The following is a 25,366-nucleotide window of genomic DNA, read 5'->3' as shown; positions in this document are numbered from 1 at the left end:
TTTGTGAAAGGGACTCAGGTGTCTGCCAACTGATACAAGGCACACGTCCCTTTGGGCCTCTTCAGCCCCTCCCCTTCAAAACCAAACAAGAACAGCAAACAGGAAACGCTCGTCTTTTCAAAATTACTCTATTATTATCAAATAGAACCACAGTATCCAAAAGGTAATTATAAAGTTCTAGCCCCAACTAAACGGCCCTGCTCAGCGCCTGCGAGTGGCCGGCAGCCAAATCACTGCCCCCATGCAGATTGGTTTCATCCATTTTATTGTCAAGGAAATTAACAGCCTGAAAGGGTTCCCCAGGCCCAAGCTCTCCCCCCTGGGGCCCAGGGGAAGCAGGCAACAAGCAACCTGGTCTCTCTACCCCAAGTCCTGGGGAGGAGGAACGGAAGGGGAGGAGGGTTCACAGCAGAAGGGCTTGGGGCGCCCCGCCCCCGCCAGCTGGACTCGGTGGCAGCCGAGACACCAGTCCGTGGGGGTCTCCGGACCTCCCACCTGGCCTGGCATTCGGCCGGGCGGGGGCAGGGCGCGCTCACTCGCCCGTGTGGGTCCGCAGGTGGTACTTGAGCGACTGCTTGTAGCGGAAGCACTTGGCGCAGTGCGTGCAGGGGTAGGGCCGCTCGCCGGTGTGCGCGCGCTGGTGCTCCAGCAGGTGGTGCTTCTGCGTGAAGCGCTTGCCGCACTCGGCGCAGTGGTAGGGCCGCTCGCCCGTGTGGATGCGCCGGTGCTCCAGCAGGTGGTGCTTGCGGATGAAGCTCTTGCCGCACTCGGGGCAGGCGTGTGGCCGCTCGCGCGAGTGCACGCGGCAGTGGTTGGTGAGTTTGGACTTCTCGCTGAAGCTCTTCTCGCACTCCGGGCACTTGAAGGGCCGCTCGCCGGTGTGAGTCCGCTGGTGGCGAAGCAGGTGCGACGGGCGGCTGAAGCTCTTGCCGCACAGGCTGCAGATGAAGGACACCTCGTGCTTGCCCGCGTGCACACGCTGGTGGATCACCAGGCTGATGTGCAAGCGGAAGCTCTTCTTGCACTCAGGGCACGTGTAGGGCCTCTCGCCCGTGTGTGTTATCTGGTGCTTGGTCAGGCTTGACTTGTGGCTGAAGCTGCTGTCACACTCGGGGCACTTGTAAGGCTTAGGGCCGCCACCGCTGCCCGAGCTGGGTGACTTGGGACGCGGCTTGAGCGAGTGCTTGGGGTTAAATGCTGAGCCGCGCTCGGGGGAGGCGTAGCCGCCGCGCACCCTATGGATGCGCTGGTGCAGCGTGAGCTGCTGCTTGTGGCGGAAGCTGATCTCGCACTCGGCGCACTCGTAGGGCCCCTCCTTGATGTGGTTGCGCTGGTGGATGATGAGGTTTATCTTCAGCCGGAAGCTCTTGCCGCACTCCATGCAGGTGAAGGGCCGCTCGCCACGCCGGTTCCGCTGTTGCTGGCTTGAGGTCCCGCGGTTCTCGCCCAGGTGCCGCTCGCCATGCCCATGCCCATGGCCATGGCCATGAGTGCTGGGCGCCAGCCTCTTCACTGCTGGGTTGCCCAGCTGCAGGGGCGGGGGGCTTTCCTCGCCTTCAGGGGACATCTCACCCGGTAGGGGGGTCTGGTACATACTGGCCTCATATCGCCCGGACAGCTGTCCGAGGGACTGCAAATGCTGTGGCAGCTCGTCGTCTTCCTCTTCCTCCTCTTCCTCCTCCTGCTCCTCAGTTTTTATCACGATCCCCTCTGCTCCAGGACAGAAATAAAAATGTTACTGTCTAGAACCCTTATCCTGGATAGGTAGAGCATCACTTCATCCTCACCAACAGACCCTGCTTGTGTGTATGTCTCTAAGATTGTCCAAATTCTTCCTCCTCTGAAAAGTTCCTAACTTCCTGGCCCATTGATCCCCACCCACATGTGACTGGAGTTGGAACTTTTAACTGGAGAGTTCAAGTCCTCTCTTTCTGAGGAAGCAGGGAGGCTACAAGGCTTCCTGTTGGTCATGAAGGGAAGCTTCTGGAGGACCCATACCCAGTAGGAAAAGAAACCAGCCCCAAGAACCATCATGCCACACCTGAACTTGTCATAGCCCTGAACTCAAGGGCATGAGCCACTAAACTTTCTTTGTGGAGCCCTTAAGGGCCGTGTGTCTGCAGCTGTGCCAGTGGGTGCCGACTCAAAGTTCTCCATCTCCTCCCTTTCAAAGACTCAGCAGACCTCTGCTCTGCCAGACTTCTTCCTTCTGAACCTAGCTGGGGATTTCTCCTAGGTCTTTTATTCACCCACCTTCATCAACTTCCTCCTCCTCCATTTTCCATGTCTTCCTTGGTGATCCTGACAGGTGACAACCTGAACTAATTTCCTCTCTAGGCAGCCTCCTGCAGCTCAGGCACTGCATGCAGGTCCCATGGTGTAGCCAGGAACAAGGAGTAGAAAGCACCAGCCTTGACACTTCCTTTCTGCTTCAGAGGCATGCCCTGCATGCGTGTATGCTGGTTGCTTCTTGCTCCCAGGCCATGCTTGTTTCCTTAGGTTCTACACAATGTAGTTCTCTATAGAGAACCTAAAGCGGCCTCTGACACTTCAGGTGCACTATAGTTATTTGGTGTTCCCTAATCAGTGTTAACTGGAGAGGTCTATTTTATTACTGAGCAAGAGAAACTTATGTCTCTAAGTCCCTCTCTGAGACAAGACACAAAAATGTGCTTTTTGAATTCTTACAAAATGGTTTTTGCAACATTTTCACATCTGCCCTTTCTTTTGCTGTGTGAAGTAACTTGGAAAAGAATCAAGTCACACAAGTATTGCCCTATCTCACAGTTGGAGTGCTCCAGCCCAGAAATACCAAGTGATGTTTCTAAGTAAAGAAACAAGTTACAGGCCTGTTCAGAGCTTGCATGTCAGGGACTGTCTTATCTGCCCCCCACTGACAGGGAAACTGAGGCTAGCAGTGCCTATGCCCTGACCTGTGGACTGCAGTGTTAAAGCACATGACATAGGTACACGTAGTGAGCCACCACACCTGGCCGCTGTGAGGTTATTTAGAAGTAATTAGGCTAGAGGATCTCAAGGGCAAGGCCAGCCTAAGTTACATATAGACTCTCAATCTCAGAAACAAAACCAAACCCAACCAACCAGAAAACGTGCCCCTCCCCCAACTGTTTACAACCTCATCTATAGGTAAGAAAAAAAAACAAAACTTGATACAGACTCATCACACTTCCACCTCCCTCCCACACTAGTAAATGAAATTTAAAAATTAGGATTGCGTGGTATGGTGGCACAAGCCTTTAATCCAAGCTCTTGGGAGGCAGAGGCAGTTGGATATCTATGAGTTTCAGGCTAGCCAGGGCTACATAGTGAAATCGTGTCTCAAAAAAAAAAAAGTTAATTTCCTTTTATGAACACAGTTGTAAACTGTGGAATAAAATGTTTGGTAGGTCCAACACAGCATTTAAAAAAAACAAAAACCTGTCATACTGACCAAGTAAGGCTTTCCTCAGGACTTCAAGGGCTGTGAAGTCACGAAAGCTGTCACGAAGGATCACCAGGGTCACCAGGAGCCTACTTGCCATGTTGCTGTATCCCAGGGAGCAACATAGAGCAGAGGCATACATTATGTAACTAAAAGAGACGGACAATGACTAGACTATCAGAGGAGAGTAGTCTTTTTTTTTTAAGCTCAATTACAGTTTTATTAGAGTTTAGAAGAAAAAGCCCAGGGCAAGCTGTAATAAGGCTCAGCAGCTGCCTGGAGGAGATGAGTGCAGAAGGGGAAAAATGTCCTGGCCAACTTCATGGCAGCTGGTAGGAACTTCCTAAAAACATGCTTTTCTTGCATGGTATGGTGGCACACACTTTCAACCCTCGCACTGAAGAGGCTAGTCTGGCCTACTTAGTGAGACCCTACTCAAACCTCAAAACCAAAATAGTGCTCTAAGACAACTAATCCAGGATTTGTCAGGAGAAAGTTGTAGCTCTGCCTCAGTCTGTGTGACCTTGGGCAATGTATTTGACCTTATCTGCCTTGAGCTCTTGCTTGAGGCAATCTTCGACATAGCACCTTCTTTCTTAGGCTGGGAGACAGATCTAATAAATTCTGACTTAGGAGACCTGTGTATTTGCAGCTCTCTGTTCACCAGGGTCCCTACATGTATTCGCAGCTCTCTGTTCACCAGGGTCCACTTGTATCTCTGCAGGACCTTAGGCTGGGAGACAGATCTAATAAATTCTGACTTAGGAGACCTGTGTATTCGCAGCTCTCTGTTCACCAGGGTCCACTTGTATCTCTGCAGGATCACAGCTTCCCTGGAGGTAGTCTTCTGCAGGCCCCTTACCTGCCCAGAACTCACCTGTGCAGTTTCTCTGCTGCACCAGCATCTGCTTGAGCTCACTGAACTCACTGGACCCTTCAGTGGACTCCTCCAGCGTGTTCTGTTCCTGCATGTCCAGGTCTGGCTGCTCTCCACAGGGGTCGCCCAGCTCTGAGTCCTGAAAACCATGTTCTTCTACTTGGCCCATCAGGGGCTCTGGTGTCTCCAGACTTTCTGAGCCCTCGTCATTGGTCTGTACCTCGATCTTAATCACAATGCCATCGTGCGCTGAGGGGAGGTGAGGAGAATACAGAGCAGTCATGCCACTTATCCAGGCTTCTACAGTCCTAGAATTTACATTCCAAAAGGTCTTTTTTAAAAAACAAAGTAGTCTTGAATGCTAATACAAAATGGAGTCAAACTAAAATGATGAAAAATTCTCTGCCAGCCCTACAATTGTTTAGCGGTCCTTATTTTACTTCTCCATCCCAGGGAAGGCAGCCAACATCCATAGCTCTTCTCAAGCTCATGCATCATCAAGGCACATGAAAAGGTGGGCTACCTCCTCCTCACTCTTTGGTCAGTTTCTGAGAGACAGACCACCCAGACTTGTTTCTTTCCAAGCACACATATGCACATGAGAGGAACATTTGAGTTTTGTTTGTTTTTGGTTATACAGTACCCTATTATATACATGGCCTTAAAATTTGTGGGATTTTTTTTTGGTCTTTTTGAGACAGGATCTCCTTGTAGCCCCAGGTGACCTGGAACTATGGAGACTGGGCTGGCCTTGAATTCACAGAGATCCGCCTGCCTCTCCCTCCCAGTACTGGGACTAAAGGCATGCACCATCACGCCTGGCTAAATTTGTGGTTTTTAAACTTGCACAAAGGTCTGTAGATTAAATGGATCTTTACAGATACAGCATCATTTTATATAAACTCAACAGAACATATCTTTGTTTCTTAGTGCAATGCTTTCTGCTTTCCTGTACTTCCCACTGTTCTGTTAGGACCACTCAGGTGACTGCTGTAATTAACTGGGACCTCCCCCATGCTTGCGTGGTTCCAACAGCACATATACATGTATCTTTTTAAATTTTTCTGGCCACTACTGGTGTTATAAAATTGCTTCTAGGTTCCTACTTTAGGATAAAATATCTTGTAGAAATCGCTTCAAACCAGTTTTCTGTAGTGCTAAGTCATTCTTTTAAATGCTGCATACATCCCACCATAAGGATCACACTGTAATTCGTCAAGTCATTCCCTTAATGGAAAAATGCTCACGTTTTGTTCCCAATCTTTTGCTGCAATAAGCAATACAATAAACATTTGTTTGTATTCCTAATTACAAAATAGTGATTTACTTCTAGGAGATTCTCAGCAGTGGGACTCCAGAGTCGAAAGGTTAAATATTTTTAATTTTGGTAGATGATACCAGATTGCTTTTCAACAAGGCTGTGATAGTTCATCTTTCCACCAGCCTGCAGGAGAGAACCCTTTCCCTGAATCTCTGCCAGCAACAGACACTTTGCATGTGTTTATTTTCCTCAGCCAAATGTAAAGTGGTAAGTTACTACTACTTTAATTCTACTTCTTGGATAGGGTAGGTTTGAAGATGATTTCCTTTTCTTTTTGGTCTTTCAGATTCAATACCCTGTAAATTACATATGTCTAACTTTATTTCATTTATTTATTTTTTGTCTTTTTGAGACAGGGTCTCCCTGTAGCCCCAGTTGGCCTGGCACTCCTTATGTAGACCAGGTGCTCTTTGAACTCACAGAGCTCTGCCTGCCTCTGCCTCCTGGGTGCTGGGATTAAAGGTGTGCGCCACCATGCCCGGCTATGCCTAACTTTTAAGAGCTCAAGGTTGGGGCTGGTGATGTACTCAGTTGGTAGAATGCCTGCCTAATAAGCACAAGGCCCCTGAGTTCATTACCAACACTGCCGAAACCCCCAAAACCCAGGGTGGTGGTGCAGGCATGTAAGCCCAGTACTTGGATATAGAGAAAAGCCAAGAAGGGTTTCAAGATACCCGGTATCAGTTCCCCTCCCCTCATTTTAATTCTTGTATTGAAGAAAACCCCTTTTTCTTTCACTTACATTTTAATTTTGTATTTAGTACTGTGGATAGAACCCAGGGCCTCCTACATGCTAGGCAAGTCCTTTATCACTAAGCTATATCCTTAGCCTTTTGGTTGTCTGTTTTGAGACAGAGCTGCTCTCCACTTACACAGCATGACCTGAAACTTCTGATTCTCTTGCCTCCACTTACCAAGTGTTGGGATTATGGGTGTGTACCACGACAGGTTTATTCTGTGTTGGGGACTGAACCCAGGGATTCATGCATGTTAGGCAAACTCTACCAACTAAAGGTACATCCTTGGCTCCTTGTTTTTTTTTTTTTTTTTTAAAGACCTTATTATTCTTATTATTTTGTCTTATTATTGTTTTGAGAAAGGGTCCCTTTGAAGCCCCAGCTGGCCTGGAACTCAATATGTAGACCATGTTGGCCTTGAGCTCACAGAGATCTGCCTGCCTCTGCCTCCCGAATGCTGGGACTAAAGGCACATGCCACCACACCCTGCTAATTTTATTATTTTTATTTTATGCCCAGTCTTTGCTTTCATCTCTAATAATCACAAGGCTATACATTTTCAGCTTTTTCTGGTTCAAGTTATCCTTAGTGATTATCCAACATGGGAAACAATCTCATCACATCAATATGTAGATGGGCTGGAAGGAGCCCTCTTATGGAACTGTCACCTGATTGTCTGAACTTAAACTGAATTACATGCTACAAAAATCACATGGTTAACCTATCATCAAAAATTGTTCTTAATGGCCTATTAGCTGACAACTTAATTAGGTTCTTTCAATTGTGTTGAAAGCAAAATACTGCAAACAACCTAACTTGCACTGGAAATGCAATCCAGGCCCTAGTGCGAAGACTTGTGGATGTGTCCTTTAATATTCTGTACCATTCGGCTGTGACCCAGAAGGTTTACACCTCAGAAATGCTCTGCAGTAAGACTGAGATGGCAGGAGGTGCCAGTTTATTTCTTGTGGTATTGGGGGCTGAACGTAGGGGGGCTCACATATGCTAGACAAGTGCTCTACCACTGAGATATATCTCCACTCCTCATTTACTTTTAAATTTTTGAGATGGGGTCTCACCAAGTTGCCCAGACTGGCCTTGAAGTCATTTTGCAGACCAGGCAGGCACTCGAATTTGTGATTCTGCTGCTGAGTCTCCTGAACAGCTGTGATTTCAGGTCTGTACTACCAGGCCTGGCTCCTTTTTTGTTTCTTAAAGTCTATATAGTGGAGGTATAGGAGAGGGCCTGTGTACCTGGGGCTACTTGGGTGGTATGCTCTTCTGATCAGTTTATAAATGAGAACACATGAACCAAGGACCTAGACATGGAGCCTGCAGCCATCTATGCTGTGTACCTCTTAGAATCTCCTGGGGCCTCCAGACTCTCAGTGTCTCACTTTGAATACCAGTGCCTCCACCACCTGTCCCTGCTTCCAGATGACTCACTGTCCCCTGTTCTGCCAAATGTGTTAAGAGGATGAAGCCACCTGACGCCTCTCTGAACCTAGGTGCTGTTCTGCTCCTCTTCAGGGCACCTTGTTCCCCTGGAAACAGGTGGTACTTCTACCTTTTCATGTACCCCTCCCCCACACTTGGTAGGCCAGGGAAATCAAAAAAGTTCCTCATCCTAAGCAACTGTGTGTGCCATGAGTGTGGGCACACATGTGCCTCTCCTGCATGTGGAAGTTAGAGGACAACTTTGTGGAGTAGGTTTTATTCTACCTTTGTGTGGGTTTTAGGTTCTGCAGGTTCAAACTCAGGTCATCAGGCTTTGTGGCAAGTGCTTTTACCTGTTGAGCTATCTTGCAGGCCTCCAAACTTTTGAAAGGGTATTGACAACCAAACTACATTTATATGTAAGCATTCACAAGAAAAAAAAAATTAAAGACATTGCACTTCAGAAACAGTTGATTAAGGCTAGCATTTCAAATCATCAGGGGGAGTCTTAAGTAAACAGAGATAACTGGCTTTCTTTTGCTGTTATGCTTTTTTCATGTGTAGCCTAGGCTGGCCTTGAACCTGTGATTCTTTTGCCTTAACCCCAGGTCCAGCTTTTATCAGTTTTCAAGAAGCTTGCAAAACTGTGATCACAATGTTTACTGGATAAAAGTAAATCTTTTTTTTTTTTTTTCATTTTTTGAGACAGGGCCTCACTACGTAGCCCTGGCTGGCCTAGAACTCACTATATAGACCAGGCTGGCCTGAAAGTCATAGAGATCTTCCTGCCTTTGTCTCTTAACTGCTGGGATTAAAGGCATGTACCACCGTGATAGCCTAAGTAAATATTTCTGTAGTTAATGTGAAACCCAGACACTGCAAATAAAGAGATAAAATCTGAATACATATGGGGTTGGAGAGATGGCTCAGCAGTTAAGAGCACTGGCTGCTCTTGAAGACAACCTGGGTTTGGTTCCCAGCACCCATGTGGTGGCTAACAACTGTCTGTAACTCCAGTTCCAGGGGAATCTGACCCTCTGACCTTTGAGGGCATTGCATGACACAGGTGCACTTACACACATGTAGGCAATACATTCATACACATAAAGGAAATAAAAAACACCTTGATATATAGAACTTAAAACAGATGATTCTGATGCCGGACATGGTGGCGCACACCTTTAATCCCAGCACTCGGGAGGCCGAGGCAGGCAGATCTCTGTGAGTTCAAGACTACCCTGATCTACATAGTGAGTTCCAGGACAGCTGGGGCGACAGGGAGACCCTGTCTCAAAAAGACCGAAAAAAAAAAAAAAGATTCTGAAAACATAAAAATGTAAAACTGTTACATTACACCTTGATACAAATACTGTATACAAAAGTAACCTAAGAATTGAGAAAAGTATTGGCATACATATGACAGCCAAGAGCTAGAATCTTTGATGTTCAAAAAGCCTCTGTAAGCCTGGCAGAGTAACACATGCCTATAAGCCCAGGACTTGGGATGTGAAAGAAGGAGGATCGGGAATTCAACCTTGGTAAATGAGTTTGAGTCCAGCTATGTGGGATCCTGTCTCCAAAAAAAAAAAAAAATTACAAACCAATAATGAAAAGAAATAATCTTAAAAACAAAAGGAGAATAAAAGACAACCCACAGAATCAGACACAAAGGTAAGGCAGTGTTCTCAACCTCACTCTCCTGAAAAGTTGAAGAAAGGAATCAAAATACTGTTTATACTCACCACTCTGGCGAGCAATATGAAGCTAAAAATACCAACTACAGCTTTGGCATGTGGCAGTACTTTTATACTTAGATGATGGCACAAAACTGGCCCAGTAGTTGTGAAGGGCATTTGCCAGTATCTATTAAATGTTTAAGTGTGGATAGCTTTTGTCCCAGAAAATCCATTTCCAAAAAAGTTTCAGACCAGTGCTGAGATTTATAGGCATCTGTATGATGCACTAAAACTTGCAAACCCCACAAAGCTTATCAGTGGGAGAGTACTTAAATATATATTATTTTTAAAATTATTTTTGGTTTCTTTGAGACAGGGTCTCACTCTGTAACCCAGGCTTCTCTTGACCTTGCAGCAATCCTGCTTCTGCCTTCCGAGTGGTAGGATTGCTAGTGTGCAGTACCTTGCCTAGCTCAGATATGTTACTGAAAAAAATGTTGCCAAATAAGGTTCTTCCATATTATTTGCATTTGCTTTACAGTGGGAATGTATTTATTTATTACTTATACAATTAGGACTATGTGGTATATGTAAGTGTGTACACATAAAACTGCAAAGAATAGGGGTAGGGGAGATGGCTCAGCTGTTAAAAGCACTGGCTGCTCTGGCAGAGGACCTGAATTCAGTTTAGCACCTACATGGTGGCTAACAACCATCTGTAACTCCAGTTTCAGGGAATCTGATGCCCTCTTCTGGGCTTCACGGCAATGCACAACACAGATGCACTTATAGATATGCAGGCAAAATACTCATATGCATAAAATAAAAAAAACTGTTGTATGTATGTGTGTGCTCATGTCATGATGCATGTGTGGAGGGCAGGCAACAACTTGGGGAATTGGTTTTCTTTCCACCATTTGGGTTTCAGGTTCAAACACAGATCCTCAGGCTTAGCATAAACAAGTGACTTTATCTGATGAGCCACGTTGCTGGATGGACCCACTTTTAAGATTTTTGGGAGAGAATTATGGGGGATTTACTGCATTTTTTTCCTTTCTGAAATTAAAAACCAGTGTCGCTATATTAACCACTTCTACCAGCTCAAAGCAACAGAGGAGTTTTGTTATTGTTTTGTTTGGATTTGTTGAGATACTGTCTCCCTGTTAGCCCAGCTGGCTTAGAACTTGCTATACAGACTAGGCTGGCTTCAATCTTACAGAGATCTGCTTGCCTCAGCCTCCTGAGTGCTGGAATTACAGGTGTGCACCACCAGGCCTGGTCCCATGGAGGTTTTTGAAACTTAGATGAAGTTTTTTCATTGTTTCTTTCTTTCTTAAAAAATTTACATTTTTATTTATCTTATGGGCATATATGTCTGTATGTTTATGGGTTCACATGTGCATGGAGGTCAGAGGACAACTTGTAGGAGTCAGTTGTCTCCTTCCATCACATGGGTCCTAGTGATCAGACTCTGGGCTGGTCCCAAAAGCCTATAAACAGATCTCTGACATCCTGCTCCAAAGACTGAATGTTGGAATGTCAGCATCATTCTGGGAGCTAGGTCAGGGAAGCAGGCTGGAGATCTCATGTTCAGCATGGTGCCACCCTCCACTGTGCCTGATGCCTCCATCCAGAGAGCCTGGCCAGACTAAGGAAGAGGAGGGATATAACTGCCTCTTAAAAGATACCTGATGGAAGAAAGAAAAAAAAAAGATACTTGATGGGGCTGGAGAGATGGCCCAGTGGTTAAGAGCAGTGGCTGTTCTTGCAGAAGACCTAGGTTCGAATCCCAGCACCCCACATGGCAGCTAAACAACCATCCATAACTATAGTTTCAGGGGATCTAATGCCTATTCTGTCCTCCAAGGGTACTGCATAACATGATTACACTTACATACATGCAGGATAACAGCACTTCATAAAACCAAGTGTAGTAGAGCCTGCCTGTAATCCCTGCACTCAGGAGCTCACCCTAAACTACATAGGGAGTTCAAGACAAGCCTGTGAAAGAGACCCTGTGAAAGTAATAAATCAATAAATAGGTAAATAAATATAAAAATCTGGATCAGGGTTGGGATTGTGGATCAGTGATAGAGGAACTGACTAAGCATGGGTAAGCCCTGGGTTTGAGTCCCACACTATATTTTTAAAAAGGAGGGGCTGGAGCTAGCTGCTCTTGAGATGATCTGTGCTCAGTTTCCAGCACCCACATGGAGGATATCACCTGTCCATAGTTCTAATTCCAGGGGATCTGATGGCATCTTCTGGCCTCCGGGGCATCACACACACATGGTACACTTATATGTACACTTACATGGTACACATGCAGGCAAAACGTTCATACACATAAACAAGTCCTCTAGTTTTGGCCTCACTTTTACCCCCATTTCCAGACACCGCCTGAGCCTCTTGAACTGCTGACTCCTGGGTCTGGAGTAGGGGTACAGGGCATGTCTCAGCCTCCCGAACACCAACTTCAGATTCAGCTTTCTAAATCAGTAATGTGTCATCTGTCCCTTTTTGTCTCCTTCTAAGTCCTTTCATTCTCATTTTAGAAAGACTTACAGAGTGGGAGGAGTCAGCACATTCAGTATGGGATCTTCAACTCAAAAGTCTTCTATCATGTATTCATCTAAAAATGTTTTTACTTGAGGGTATTATCTGCTGTAATCAAAAAATTGTACAAGTCAGGAGCTACAGATATAGCTCAGTTGGTAGAATGTTTGCCTAGCATGTGTGAAGACCTAGGTTCAATCCTTAGTACCTCATTATCTATGCACAGTAACTCACACCTGTGATCCCAGCACTAAGGAATTCAAGGTCAACCTCAGCTACAAATGAGTCAAGAGGCCAGCCTGGGCTATATAAGACACTGTGCTAATTTTTTTTACAAATCACATAGGTATGATTCCAGTATGTTTTCATCCATTTCTGTTCTTCATATTGTGTGTCTACTTCCCATTCTGTATCATCACCTTCTATATCAACTCGATCACTCCTAGCAATGCTTCAAAAAGGCTTCAGCAAACCCCATCTTAGTCAACAAGAAGTCCCTCCCTAGTCCCACATATCCATTCCCTACTCACAGCTAAACCTGCAGACTATCAGTGCATGCTGCCTTCACCTCCTCACCTCAGGACTGCTTCTCACGCTAGTCAGCTGCACCTGTGTTCAACTGTTAGCCTTCACACACTGAGGTCACTGATGATGTTCAGTGTGCAAATCAACAGACCCTTTCCATCTTTATTTTACTAAATCATGCTGTAGACCACACCCTCTTCTGGAAGAACTTCGTTTCAGATCAATGAGGCTGTACAGTATCTTGCTGTTTTTTCTGGTTACTTTTTCTGTGATTCTTTGATTCCTCTGCTTCTTCCCTCACCGACCACCCCTAGACCTACAACAGTGTTTTTTAAACCTGACTGCACATAAGGACCACATTCTAAGCTCTAAAAAAAAAAACAAAAAAAACAAAAAAAACAAAAAAAAACCAGGCAGGGGAGAAAGCTCAGGGTTAAGTGCTTGCTGTCCACGCATGAGAACCACAGTCTAGATCTCTTGAACCTGTGTAAATTTGGGGTGGGCATGGTGGCCTGCCTATAATCCTCCGGAGAGGTGGATTTAGGGATGCCTGGACTGGCCACACCAGCAAACTCTGGGTTCAACTGAGAGACCCTGCCTCAATATTTAAGGTAGAGAGTGATGGAGGAAGACTCCCAACAGATCCATGCACATACGTGCATCCACACACATGCAAACATATGTATATTAAAAAAAGTATTAAGGTGCAGGCCTTTCATCTCAGCACTTAGGAGGCAGAGGCAGGCAGATCTCTGTGAGATAGAGCCCAGCCTGCACTATATAGCAAGTTCTAGGACAGCCGGGGCTATAGGGAGACCCTGTTTAAAAAAAACAAATAAAATACAATTTAAAAGTAAATAAAAAAAATTAAGACCTCCTTCTGATCAACAGATTCCATAACCCCAGGTCTGCCCCTACAGTCAGGGCTCTGCAGTGACAGTCACACTCTCATGTCTTCCTCTGCATACCAATCTAATCCTGTCTACACCATCCACACCCAAATGTCTAACTGTCCCACTGTCTCAGTGCCCAGACCTTCTGCTCAATCCAGACTTTTCAGCAGCTTTCTCGGCACTTTTTCCTCGGTGTCCCACTGGGCCTCTACATACCACCAACAGTCTTTAGTCTCTTCTCTCTAATTAATTTTCCTTGGGGCAAAGAACCCATTTGTTACTTAGATTTCCACTAAAACTTCCATATCTTCCAAGAGGGCTTTTCCTGAATTTTCAATTAAAATTTTTATTACATTTATTTAATTTATATTTGTGTGTGTGCATGTGTGTGACACAGCGTGCACGTGGAGGTTTAGAGGACAACTTGTGGGAGTCAGTTCTTGACTTCCATTATGTAGGTTCCTGGGATCAAACTCAGGTAGTCAGCTTAGCAACAAGTACCTTTACCTGCTGAGCCATCCTGCCTGCCCCAAATAGGTCTTTTCTGACATCCCAAGCATAACAAGGTCTGTGCTTCATTTTGCAGTCTGGCTGTTATTTGTCACAGATCTATTATAGGAGGTAACTTTGTTTTTGGTGTGGGGGGGGTCTTTTTGAGACAGGGTCTCCCTGTAGCCACAGCTGGCCTGGGTTCGCTATGGAGACCAGGCTGGCCTCAAACTCACAGAGATCCACCTGCCTCTGCCTCCCCAGTGCTGGGATTAAAGGCATGTGCCACCACACCTGGCGTTAGGAGGTGACTTTTTGAAAAAGATTAATTTTATTTATGTGTATATCTGGTGTGTATATATGCCACATGAATACAGATGCCTATGGAAACCAGAAGATGTTGGATCCTGGAGTTGGAGTTACAGGTGGTTGTGAGCTGCCTAATTTGGCTGCTAGGAACTGAATGCAGGTCCTCTGGAAGAACAGTATGCATTCTAGTCATTGAGCTATCTCTCCAGCCCTGTGACTGTCCACTGGAAAGTAAGTCTGAGAGCAAAGATTTCTTGGCTACACAGTTCTGGACAGAGCACCTGACATACACGCTAATCTGATGAACTAAATAAACACACAAGGGAATTGTATGGCATTAAAGTCCTTCATAATGTGGTGCAGAGACTGTAGACAGTGTATCATCTTATAATATGTATGTAGTGCATTTAAATTAATATTTTAGGTTCTTTTCCTGAATATTTTAAAATATTTAAAACATGTATGAGAAAACACATTTCATACATGTATTCTGGCTTGCTTTTTTCTTGCAAGGCTGTGAGCACATGGGGAAAGGGAACAGATGGACAGACACATGGATGGATGACATGGACACTGCTACTCTGAGTGTTTTGTTTTACTTGAGACATGGTCTCCCTGTAGCCACAGCTAGCCTGGAACTCACCATGTAGACCAGGTTGGCCTCAGTCTCTCTCACTGAGATCTGTCTGCCTCTGCCTCCCAAATGCTAGGATTAAAGATGTACACCACCATACCCAGACCGTACTCTGAGCATTTTGAAGAGCGCGTTTTAAAGTGCTGATCTCTCAATTTTCTTTGGATCTCTTTCCCCTTTAGGGACCCAAACCACTCAATGACAGTTTACTGAATGAATTTACTGATATTTCACACAGTTCAGACTTTGAAGTTCTGTTTTCAAGACTTTCTCCCCTTGGTGTCACACCTTGGGTCTGGCTCAGGGTTGCCTTTGCTGCTGTCTTGCTAGGGAGAAGAAACTGGACAGGCTAGCCCTAAAACAAAGAAGGCCGATACCTAGTTTTTCACTTAGCAACTATAGGATAAGGGCTTTTGGCTGAACACGCTATGGAGCAGTGGTCCCATGTCACCTGCCCTCCCTACCGATACAGGCTCCAAGGACTGGAAGATCAATGCAAGTGACATAAGGAGGTCTCTGCAGAAGCTCCGGGCCATGCACATGTGTGACAGAACAAACCCAGCCCAGGGCAAAGTGGACTGGGTGGTTTGCTTTTCCATTCACATGTCCTATTGTATGGGAGGCCCTCTGTGATGAAGATGAGAAAAGTAGACAGGAAAGGGTTCTCTCATCCCAGCCCTTCTAAGAAAATGCTATCAGAGCAGCACCTGGGCCTCACCACCAGCTGTTTCAGGATTTTGACCACAAATCACCTCTGCCGAATTCTCACTTTGAGCCTCTCCTGCCTTAGTTCTTCAGCCTCAAATCTCTCTATTCTCACTCATCTCGTTTTCAGATGTGGCCACTCAAACCTTTAAGGTAGATTTTCCTCTAACCAAAATGTAACCCTGGCCCAATTCCTCAGTTTCATCTACTTTTAAATTCATCCTTTTAGTCTGTGGTACTGAATCATGTTAGCCTCACCCCATTTGATGTTCCACACCACACTCATGGGCCAGGCAATCACGGACAACCCTCCAAAACTGTGAGACAAAATAAATCCTTCCTGCCGTAGGTAGTTTCTAAACTAATACAGCCTTCGAATCAATGACATTATTGTATGACAAAGTTCAGCTGTTAGCCCCTAACTGAATTCTCCAGCTGGATCACCTCTCTTTTGCAATCAATAGGCTCTCCCGTTCCCTTATTCTTGATTGTCACATATGCCTAGAAAGGACATGTTTCTAGTGAAACAAGTGATCCAATCCAAAGGGAATTCCCAAGAACAGTCTTAAAAAATTATGCACTGCTGGGCGTGGTGGTGTACGCCTTTAATCCCAGTACTTGGGAGGCAGAGGCAGGCGGATCTCTGTGAGTTCAAGGCCAGACTGGTCTACATAGTGAGTTCCAGGACAGCTGGGGCTACAGGGAGACCCTGCCTCAAAAAAAAAAAAAAAAAAAAGGACAAAAAAAAAAATTATGCACCAGGAAAGCACTCACAGTGACTGTGTAGGCTACTGACCTAACCACTGTGAAGGGGACAACACCCAAGCACACTGATGACAGCTGTATTTACTGAGCCACCATGATATGCCAATCCCTATGCCAGGTCCTTGAGTTAGATCTTAATACCAGCCCTATCCTGAAGATGAAGAAACTGGAACTCCACAAAGATCCATGCTGCTAGGAAACAGTGGGGCCGCACTGTAATGCAGGTAGCCCGGCACCAGACAGGATCTGCTGCTTCATCTAATTGCCTCATCCAGCCTGCTGGAGCCCTGTGCTGCAGGGTGTTTCTGGTAAAGGCCATGCCTGCCCCCTATTTTGCAGGGACAGGGCCCCCCTGTGGGAATCTAGGTAGTATAAGCCTAGCACAAGAATGCCTTCTGTTTCTTACTTTCTGAAAAGAAAGTCTCCAAGACAATGAACTGAACAGCATTATTGCTTATCAGCTACCTGAGCCATTGGTGATCTCCAGGAGACCCAAGTAGGCCCTGTATCCGCAGGCCTCCTTCCCATACAGCTTGCTTCCATGCCCCTTCAGGTTCACTCTGGACTGGGACACCCCATGCCAGGGGCACCTAAGTACTTCAAGACCCAGGATGCAGGGCTCTGTACCACCCATTTGCCACTTACCAGCACTGGGGTCTGTGGGTGTTTCACCTTCCTCAGAGTCCTCCTGTTCCTGCATGGCTGGCCTCTCCCCACGCTCCATCTGTGACATGAGGTCTGGTTTGGATATTGCATAGTCTGGATAGAAGGAAGGAAAGAAAATATTGTAAGGGATGAGGTGGCACTGCATGCTGCTAAGGTATACCTCTGTGGGGATGTGGGAAACAGTTCCTCTGCTGGGGACTGGCAATATTGGAAAAGAAGTGGCCAACTGTTCAAACTTTTTCCCAGGCCCATTGCACGTGTGTGCGTGCGTGCGTGTATGTCTCGTGCTGCTCAGAGTACTGAGGTTTGTCCAGGGTTTCCATGAAAAAACTGAAGTTTTATAAGGTAAAGAAACTAATCCTGATAAAGTATAAAATTCATAAAACAAAATACTGAGAAGAGTTCCTTACATTAAAAAAAAAGTTTGCCAAGCACAATGGCTCATGCCTGTAACACCTGCACTTGGGAGGCAGGGAGAGAACTGCTATGAGTCCACTGTCAGCATGGGCCATAGAGTGAGTTAAAAAACAAAAACAAAAAAACCCAAAAACAAAAAAAAGGGGGGGCTGGAGAGTTGGTTCAGCAGTTAAGAGTACTGGCTGCTCTTACAGAAGACCTAGGTTTGAATCCCAGCACCCACATGGTGGCTAACAACAATCTGCAACTCTAGTTACAGAGGATCTGACACCCTCTTCTGAGCTCTGAGGGCACTGCATGACATGGGTGCACTTACATACATGCAGGCAATACACTCATACACATAAAGTAAAAATAATAACATATAAAAGATAAAATTTGGCAGAAATATATATATGTATACACACAGATTTGTCACATATGGCAAATAGTTAATCAGAAGACATACAAATGACCAGCAAATGTATAAAAAGGATGTACAAGTTCACTAATCATCAAAGAAATACATTAAAATAATGAAGTATCATTTCTCATCTATCAAAAGGAAAATATATTTGCCGTATTTCCAGCACTTGGGAGGTAGAGGGAGAAGGATCAGGAGTTCAAAGTCAGCCTTGGCTATAGCAACTTTTGAGGCCAATTGGAGTTCTGTGATTTTGTTCTGAGGGGAAAAAGGCAAATATTTACAGCAACAGAGTAAGCCAGGGTGTGGAAATGGCATTTTCACGTTCCGTTGCACACAGGCAGTGGTTGAGCTCTAGGCGGCCCTGTGGCAGTGCACTCTCTGCTCCACACAGATTTCACGTCTGCACTGCTCAAACACTCAGTCACTGCAAGAATATATGGAGCTATTTCTCACAACACTTTGTAGTGAAAGAAACAGAACCAACCATGGCTTATCAACAGCAGCACAGTCAAAAGTGGACTTCATTTGGGGCTGGAGAGATGGCTCAGCAATTAAGAGCACTGGCTGTTCTTGCATAGGACTGGGGTTCAATTCCCAGCACCCACATGGCAGCTAACAACTGTCTATAACTCTAGTTCCAGAGGCTCTGATGCCCTTTTCTGACCTTTAAGGGCACTGCATGACACAGGTACATTTACATACAAGCAATATACTCATACACATTAAAAAAATTACTTATTCTAGCATGAATCAGTTTCTATCCAACAGTGTATTCAACACTTAAAATTTTCTCTATCTCTTCTGTGTGGTATACGTGTGTGCATATGTGGAGGTCAGAAGTTGATGTTGGGTATCATCCTCTGTCATATCTCCATTTATTTTCTTGGAAGGGGGCTGTTTTTTTGAGACAAGGTCTTACTATGTAGCCCTGGCTTGCTTGGAACCCACTATGTAAACCAGGCTAGCCTCAAACTCCAAGATCCAACCAGCCTCTCTGCCTCCTAAGTGCTGGTATTAAAGGCATGACCACCACAACCATGTCTACACCTTATTTTTTGAGACAGGATCTCTTACTGAATCCTAAACTCAGTTTTGGCTAGACTGGCTGGAGAGCATACCTTACAGATTGTCCTGCCCTCATGCCCCAACTCCTGGCCCCAGCTCTAGCACTGTGGTTACAGACGTAATCGCTGTGTGCAGCTTTTATGTGAATGTCAAGGATCTGAACTCAGGTCCTCAAGTTTGCACTTTACCCACTGTGTCATCTCCCCAAATCACCCCACAATTTTTGTTTATGGCAAAAGAATTCCACATATGAGAGAAAAGCGTACAAACAGAAGAAGCAAAATACATCTTTCCAGGTTTTTTGTCTTTTTTGCAACCGGTTAGCCTGGAGCTCATTATGTAGACCAGTCTGGCCTTGATCTCACAGAGATCCACCTGCTTCTGCCTCCTGAGTGCTGGAATTAAAGGTGTATGCCACCATGCCTGGTTTAGGGGCAATTTTTAACAGCCGGATTATAGCCTCTTTATCTGCATAATGGGACCAAGATCTGGCCCATAAAGTCTCAATAAATGACAGTGTTCAGTCATCTGAATAAGAAAACTGGAATAGACTTTGGCCTATCCTTCACTGAGGCCTGGGAATCATTTTTGCAAAGCACCTCACATACTGCTGGTACCCAGTATGCCTTTAGTACATCTGTTTTCTTCTATTCGTTTTATCTTTCCTTAGTAACAATTTGTCAGACAAATGAATTTTCTAAGGATCCGTGGGGAAAATACTGTGGTGCGAGATCACCGAAGTCTAAGTCTGCCTTCTCCCTGTTGCCTCAAGTGCTGCTCTGCAGAACAGTATCTCTAAACATTGTTCCCACCTGTACCAAACTGGCACACAGGAGCGTATTTGTGTTTGTTTTAATTTGTGGCACTCTAAAATTCTGTTTGTAGGGCTGGGGAGATGGCTCAGTTGGTCAAGTGCCTGCCACACAAGAACAAGGACAGAGTTTGGTCCCTAGCACCCATGTGATACCTGGGTGTGTGGGTGTAGGGGAGGTGTCTGCAACCCAAGTGCTGGGGGAGGGAGTGCTGTAGGTGGATCAGGGCATGCTGGCCAGACAGTCTAGCCAGGGGAGCTCTGGGTTCAGTTAGAGACCCTGTCTCAAAGCATAAGTTGGAGAGCAACAGAAAGACTCTAGTCGTTGACCTCTGGCCCCTATGTGCACACATACACACAGTACAGAGATATACACCAATAAAATAAAATTCTGTTTGTGGTGGTGCATGCCTGCCTGTAATCTCAGTAATTCAGGAGGCAAAGACAGCAGGATTGTGAATTCAAGGCCAGCCTGGGCTACCTGGGGTGTTTCAGGCTAGCCTCACTAAACAGTGAGATTCTGTCAAAAACAAGCAAATAAAACCAAAACCAAACAAAATTTGATTTGCTTTGTTTTCAATTATTGTATCTACTGAGGACTCCATAAGCTTCTACCCAGTCCTCATGCCCATGTTGCTTGCGACAGCTTCTGTCCTTACCCATGGAAACCAGAGACTCGTAGTTGCCCCTCATCACATTCTTGTAGAGTTCTTTCTGCCACTCAGAAAGGTTTCCCCATTCCTGCTCTGAGAAATGGACGGCGACATCATCGAACGTGACAGGGACCTGAAACCACACAACTGGGGTCAGAAGAGATCAAAGGGACAACAGCTATAGGCTTCAAATTCCAACTGTGCCACCCCAAGCCCTGGCACAACTACTCATCGCAAGGACTGAAGAGGGGAAGACTTGCACCCATTTGCTCTGGGTGTAAGACCAAAGACCCTTCTGGAAATCTGGTCACATTCCTTGCCTAGGAGTAGAAGACTCATCTTGCCTGGGTCCTTCCCCCTTGCAGGATAACCTTGCTGCTCTAAAGTATGGTCTGTGGACCAACGGCAGAAGCAGCACCAAGGAACTTGCTGGAAATGCAGACTCTCAGGCCTCACCCCAGACCTACAGAAATTAGTGTGCCTGCAGTGAGATGCTGGGGGGTTCACGTGCACAACAGAGTTCAAGAGGTGTCGTCCTACAGACAGTCTTTTGAATAGAAAGAAAACTGGTCCACGTTCATGCTCCTTTGGAGCTTTCTGGAAAACAAAATTAAAACCTAATGGTCTTTAGCTTCTTAAGGATACTTCTTAAAATCAGTTTCATTAGAATTAATGTGATTTATGAGCAAATCAACAAAACTGTCAGGCAGAACAAAACCTGTTAACATTTAACCTACATTTCCCCTGTCCAGTCTGATGGGAAATGATTAGGTACTGTTCTTCAGTACAGCTTCCCTTGGTATCTGCAAGGGATTGGTTCTAGAACCCTTAGGATACTGAAGTCTGCACATGCAGAAGTCCTTATATATAATGGTAGTGTTTGCATAGAACCTACACATATCCTCATGTGCTTTAAGTCATTCCTAGATGACTTGCAATATCACCTCAATGTAAATGCTGCGTACAGTTCTTATCTGTACACTATTATTTAGGGAGTGACCAAAAAAAGTATAATGTTCAGTACAGACATAATTTTCTCTTTCCCAGTGTTCTCAACGCAGAGCTGGGAGACTCCAGGATGCAGAGGCTGAGTGTGGAGGGCCGAGAGCAGAGACTGCAGACGCTCTCAGTCTTTGCCTTCTATCTCCAGGCACTGGGAATGGCTCTACTGACCCCTTTCTAAATGGACAATATGATACCTGGGGCATTTTGTACCAGCCTGTGCTTTTACCAACAGGAGAAATGAGTTGCTTTTGGTATGCCTGTTCTCAGTGAAGCAATACTGGAAAGGAGGGATCCTTACTTTTTTTTGTTTCAACCATCATTTTTCTTTTCTTTCAATTAAACTCAATTCCAGAACCATATTCCCATTCAGATGGAGGCCCCCAATGGAATGGGTATACCTTGGGAACTTCTCCATTGCTGCCTGGGGGCAGTCGCAGGATCCAGAAATTTCTGTTTTTCAGCAGATTCTCCATGTTCTCCAGCCGCCTCTGCAGCAGTCCATACTCCTGAAGTAAGGTCCCCAGCACAACCCACTTGCTCTCCAGATGGTTTGCAAACTCCACGGCTGTCTTCTCACAGTCGGCTATCTTTTTTTCATTTGTCCCTGTCCTGCTCTCCAGGGTCAGTAACCTCATAGCCTGGGCCTCCAGTTTCCTCTCCACTGCTTGGACGGCAGCCCACACAGCCAAGCGAGTGATCTCTGCGGTGGGCAGTGGCTGTTCCTTCTGGGCTGTAGAAGAGGAATGGAAAGGAGTGTCTTTTTGGGAAGTAGGGCTCTGGAGGAGGGGGTCCATGTCAGTCTCAGGAACTGTTGGGGAAAGAGTCACCGAGTCTTTCTCAGGAACTTCAGGAGAGTGGAGTGGAGCTTCCTGATGGTGGGTGGAGTGGGAGAGAAGGGGGATTTCCTGCTCAGCAGCAGAGGGAGGGTAATGGGATTCTTCCTGGGAAGCTGGGGACTCCTGGTGATGTAAGTCTTGTGCAGCTGCAGCAGGACACAGGAGTGATGGTCCCTTCTGGAGAACATGCGACATCTGGCCAGAAGTCTCTTGCTTGGGAGCACTGGCAGTCTGGGGCAGCGAGCCTTGCCGGGGAGTGGCGGGAGACAAAGAAGGAATTTCTTTCGGGGGAAGAATGCAGGATGGGAACACGGTTTCTTGGGGGAGTCCAGCAGGGGCCTGATGCGAGGTCTCTTCTTGTGGAAGAGTAGAGAAAGACAGAGGTGATGAGCGTTGGCTCTCCATGACTAGCTGCTGGACCTATGTTCAAGTAAAGAAGACAGGGTTGAAGGTCACAGTCTCCAGCTGGCAAAACAAATCCCAAAAACAAGAATTCATGTTAAAAGGTCTTCAGTTTTCACAGTAATAAGACACCCTCCATGAACGCAAACCTCTTAGGATGGTGGCACTGATCTAGATATCAATGGTAAAACTATTATTCACAGTTAAAAGATGGCTGTGCCACCTTCTGTTTTCTACAGCCATCTTATTTTTCACAACATACATTTCAGTTATGATGAATGGTATGAGGGAGCGGATGGGTACTGGAAGTGAATTAAGAAGCTGCTGCCACCATCAATACCTACTGCTGCTTCTTCACCCTGGCCTGGTTATGTGTTTGCTGTTCTTGTCAAGAGAAGCCTGCAGAGCCTGGTTGGCTTTGGGCATGTAGGACTGACTTCTGCTACAAGGGGAAAGCCAAGCGAGACAGGAAGACAGCTCTCTAGGCAATTCAGTCTCCTCCAGGAGCCAGTGTCTCCTGGTCACTATGGTGGGTTCCTCAGGCTGGGTTCCTCCCTGTGGCTCTTTAGGTAGGGAGTGAGGGACAAGAAAGGCCTGGAATGACCTGAAGCAATGCAGAAGCCAACAAGTGTTGACAGTATGTCAAGAGTGCTGGGGACTAGGGACATACTCTCTGATCCCCATCTTGACACATTCATGTCAAATTCTTGAACCACCACAACTAGGAGACAGGAAGACTACTAAGGATGTAAAGCCATGCTCTTCTGTGAGTGGCCAATTCACTGACCTAGTCATTCAATATCTTTATTGGAACTGACATAATTTTCCTATAATAATTTGTCAATCTCTTTATAGTATTCCTTCAGTGAATCTGTTCAACTACTATGTTCTATATGAGTGATCTTTTAAATATGGGAGCTAATTAGTATAGAGCTAACAATTATTCAGTGTTTATTATGTGCCGTAAACTGTGTTAAGTATTTTGAAGAATTACCTCATTTCAAAACCTGATGAAATAGGCACCACTAGAATTATTACCCACATTTATCCCATGAAAACACTGAAGATGGAGAAGCTAAGAGTGTCTTGCTCAGGTCACACGACCTCCTGGCTCCAGAGTCTGTAGGTTACCTCTAGGCCTCCCCTACCAACTGAGGCGTGGGTAGGTTTGAACTGAGAGGGCTGGACATTAAAGAGACCTATGTGAGGCTTACCACAAGAGGTCATGAAGGGATGGAAGGTCCTATTCCTAAAGACACTACCACTTAAGTGAGGCAGGGAGCCCTTTAGAAAATCTAATACAAATGCTGGGTTCAAAGACCCCTTAAACCTGAAGGCTAATCAACAACTTATTCTCAATCCCTCACTGTTAAGGTGAAGACTGGATGGCTCCTACTATCATAATGGGTATACTACAGCTGTCTTCACAGGTGGATTAGGGTACTTGCCTACAACTAGTAGGAAGAAGGGAAAAATCACTAGAAGGCCAGGTTAGTTTCCTTGAGTAACACAGGGGTTTAAGTTAAAAAATAAAGGTTTCAATGTTGGCAGGGCAACACATCTTTGTTACCCAGTCTAATCGGAGCTCAAAGGAAAATGCTGTTTTGGCTCTCTATTATGAGACTGTCTTGCCACTTAGGGATTTGGAGTGCTGAAAAGGAGTAAGGGGCCACAGGACAGTGTCCCTTTCCCCACCCACCAGATAATAGTCTCGTGCTATAATTTCATTAGTTCCCGTAAACCTGTGGCTTGATCTTACCCTAAGCAAATATATCTACTATGAATAAACTCAGATTCTCTAACTGCTGGCAGGGAGGAGGTCTTGAATTCCTCTGAGCCATATTTCATGGGGTTTTCACTGTCTCGCCCTCCCCCGTGTATCCTGGTGTATCCTGAATCGGAAGGGGTCTCCACGATTCATGCCATGTTAGTAGAAACATGCAGAACCACGAATATCTGACTTATTACAAAATCTGTGCCATTTTCTTGCTTGCTCCTGGATCGTTCACCCAGAATTACATGACATTAAAGGGTTGCAGAGACCTCAGCCCAGAGGTAGGCATATTAAATAAAAATCTTCATTTTTATTTCCCAAGAGTTTTGTTATTGTTATTATTTCAAGAACAGGAGGCTCTTGGAAAGCCTTGTATCCCACCCCTTTCCTGTACACATAGGAAAACAGGCTCAAAAGCATGCTGCAAACCTGCCCAGCACAGCCAGGGCACCTCAAAGGGCACGTTGGGTGGAGAGGGAGTTTAAAGACTGAATGGTCCACCGAAGGGGCATGTGAGCTCCCAACCTCGGAGGAGCTCACTCCCCAGGGACACCCCGAGTTTGCTAGGGAAGGGGTTCTCCAGACGCAGAGCCTGGGGTCACCGATCCCCCCACCCCCACCGTGGAGACGCGGGGCTGGACGCTGCTCGGCCTTCCTTCCCCTCCTCCCCCGACGGGCCGCCGCCACCGCTCGCTCGGCTAGCCCGGGCGGCCCACCCCCTCCCCGTCCAGGCCCGCAGCGCGCCGGCCTGGCCTTTCCCGGGGGCCGCAGGCACCAAGCCGCAGACGACTCGCTACGTGACCTTGGGGCACGCGGGGCAGGTCGCCGCCAGGTGTCCGAGCCTCAGTGTCTCAGCTCTGCGAAATGGGAGAGCCGCGTCACCGCCGCGCCCAGGCCGGGAGCCGCTCCGCGGGGCCGAGCTCTGCGGAAAACGTGCCGGCGGCCACCCCGACGGACGCAGCGCC

At 46.2% G+C, this 25,366-nt stretch overlaps 1 protein-coding gene across 4 annotated transcripts in view; it reads right to left on the bottom strand.

The window, feature by feature from the left end:
* Nucleotides 1-111: 111 nt before the first annotated feature.
* Znf777 (zinc finger protein 777) overlaps nucleotides 112-25,366 on the bottom strand; it is a 26,345-nt gene continuing 1,090 nt past the window's right edge. Inside the window, exons 1-6 of one of the 4 annotated variants that reach the window (XM_029563913.1) lie at nucleotides 25,204-25,360; nucleotides 21,788-22,645; nucleotides 20,391-20,517; nucleotides 17,012-17,125; nucleotides 4,320-4,568; nucleotides 112-1,710 (exon numbers count right to left, since the gene is read on the bottom strand). In XM_029563913.1, the coding sequence (XP_029419773.1) occupies nucleotides 533-1,710; nucleotides 4,320-4,568; nucleotides 17,012-17,125; nucleotides 20,391-20,517; nucleotides 21,788-22,630 (2,511 nt within the window). In that variant the 5' untranslated portion in view covers nucleotides 22,631-22,645; nucleotides 25,204-25,360 and the 3' untranslated portion in view covers nucleotides 112-532. Of the gene's footprint in view, nucleotides 1,714-4,319; nucleotides 4,569-17,011; nucleotides 17,126-20,390; nucleotides 20,518-21,787; nucleotides 22,646-25,203; nucleotides 25,361-25,366 lie in introns of those variants that run through there. The other 3 variants (XM_029563912.1, XM_008833803.3, XM_008833801.3) reach the window with 3 other exon arrangements.

The sequence above is a fragment of the Nannospalax galili genome, unplaced genomic scaffold, assembly GCF_000622305.1.
Source record: "Nannospalax galili isolate Female #2095 unplaced genomic scaffold, S.galili_v1.0 scaffold1217, whole genome shotgun sequence".
NCBI classification, from domain to species: domain Eukaryota; kingdom Metazoa; phylum Chordata; class Mammalia; order Rodentia; family Spalacidae; genus Nannospalax; species Nannospalax galili.
Note: the sequence above shows the minus strand (reverse complement) of the source record. Positions and strands in the feature narration are given on the sequence as shown.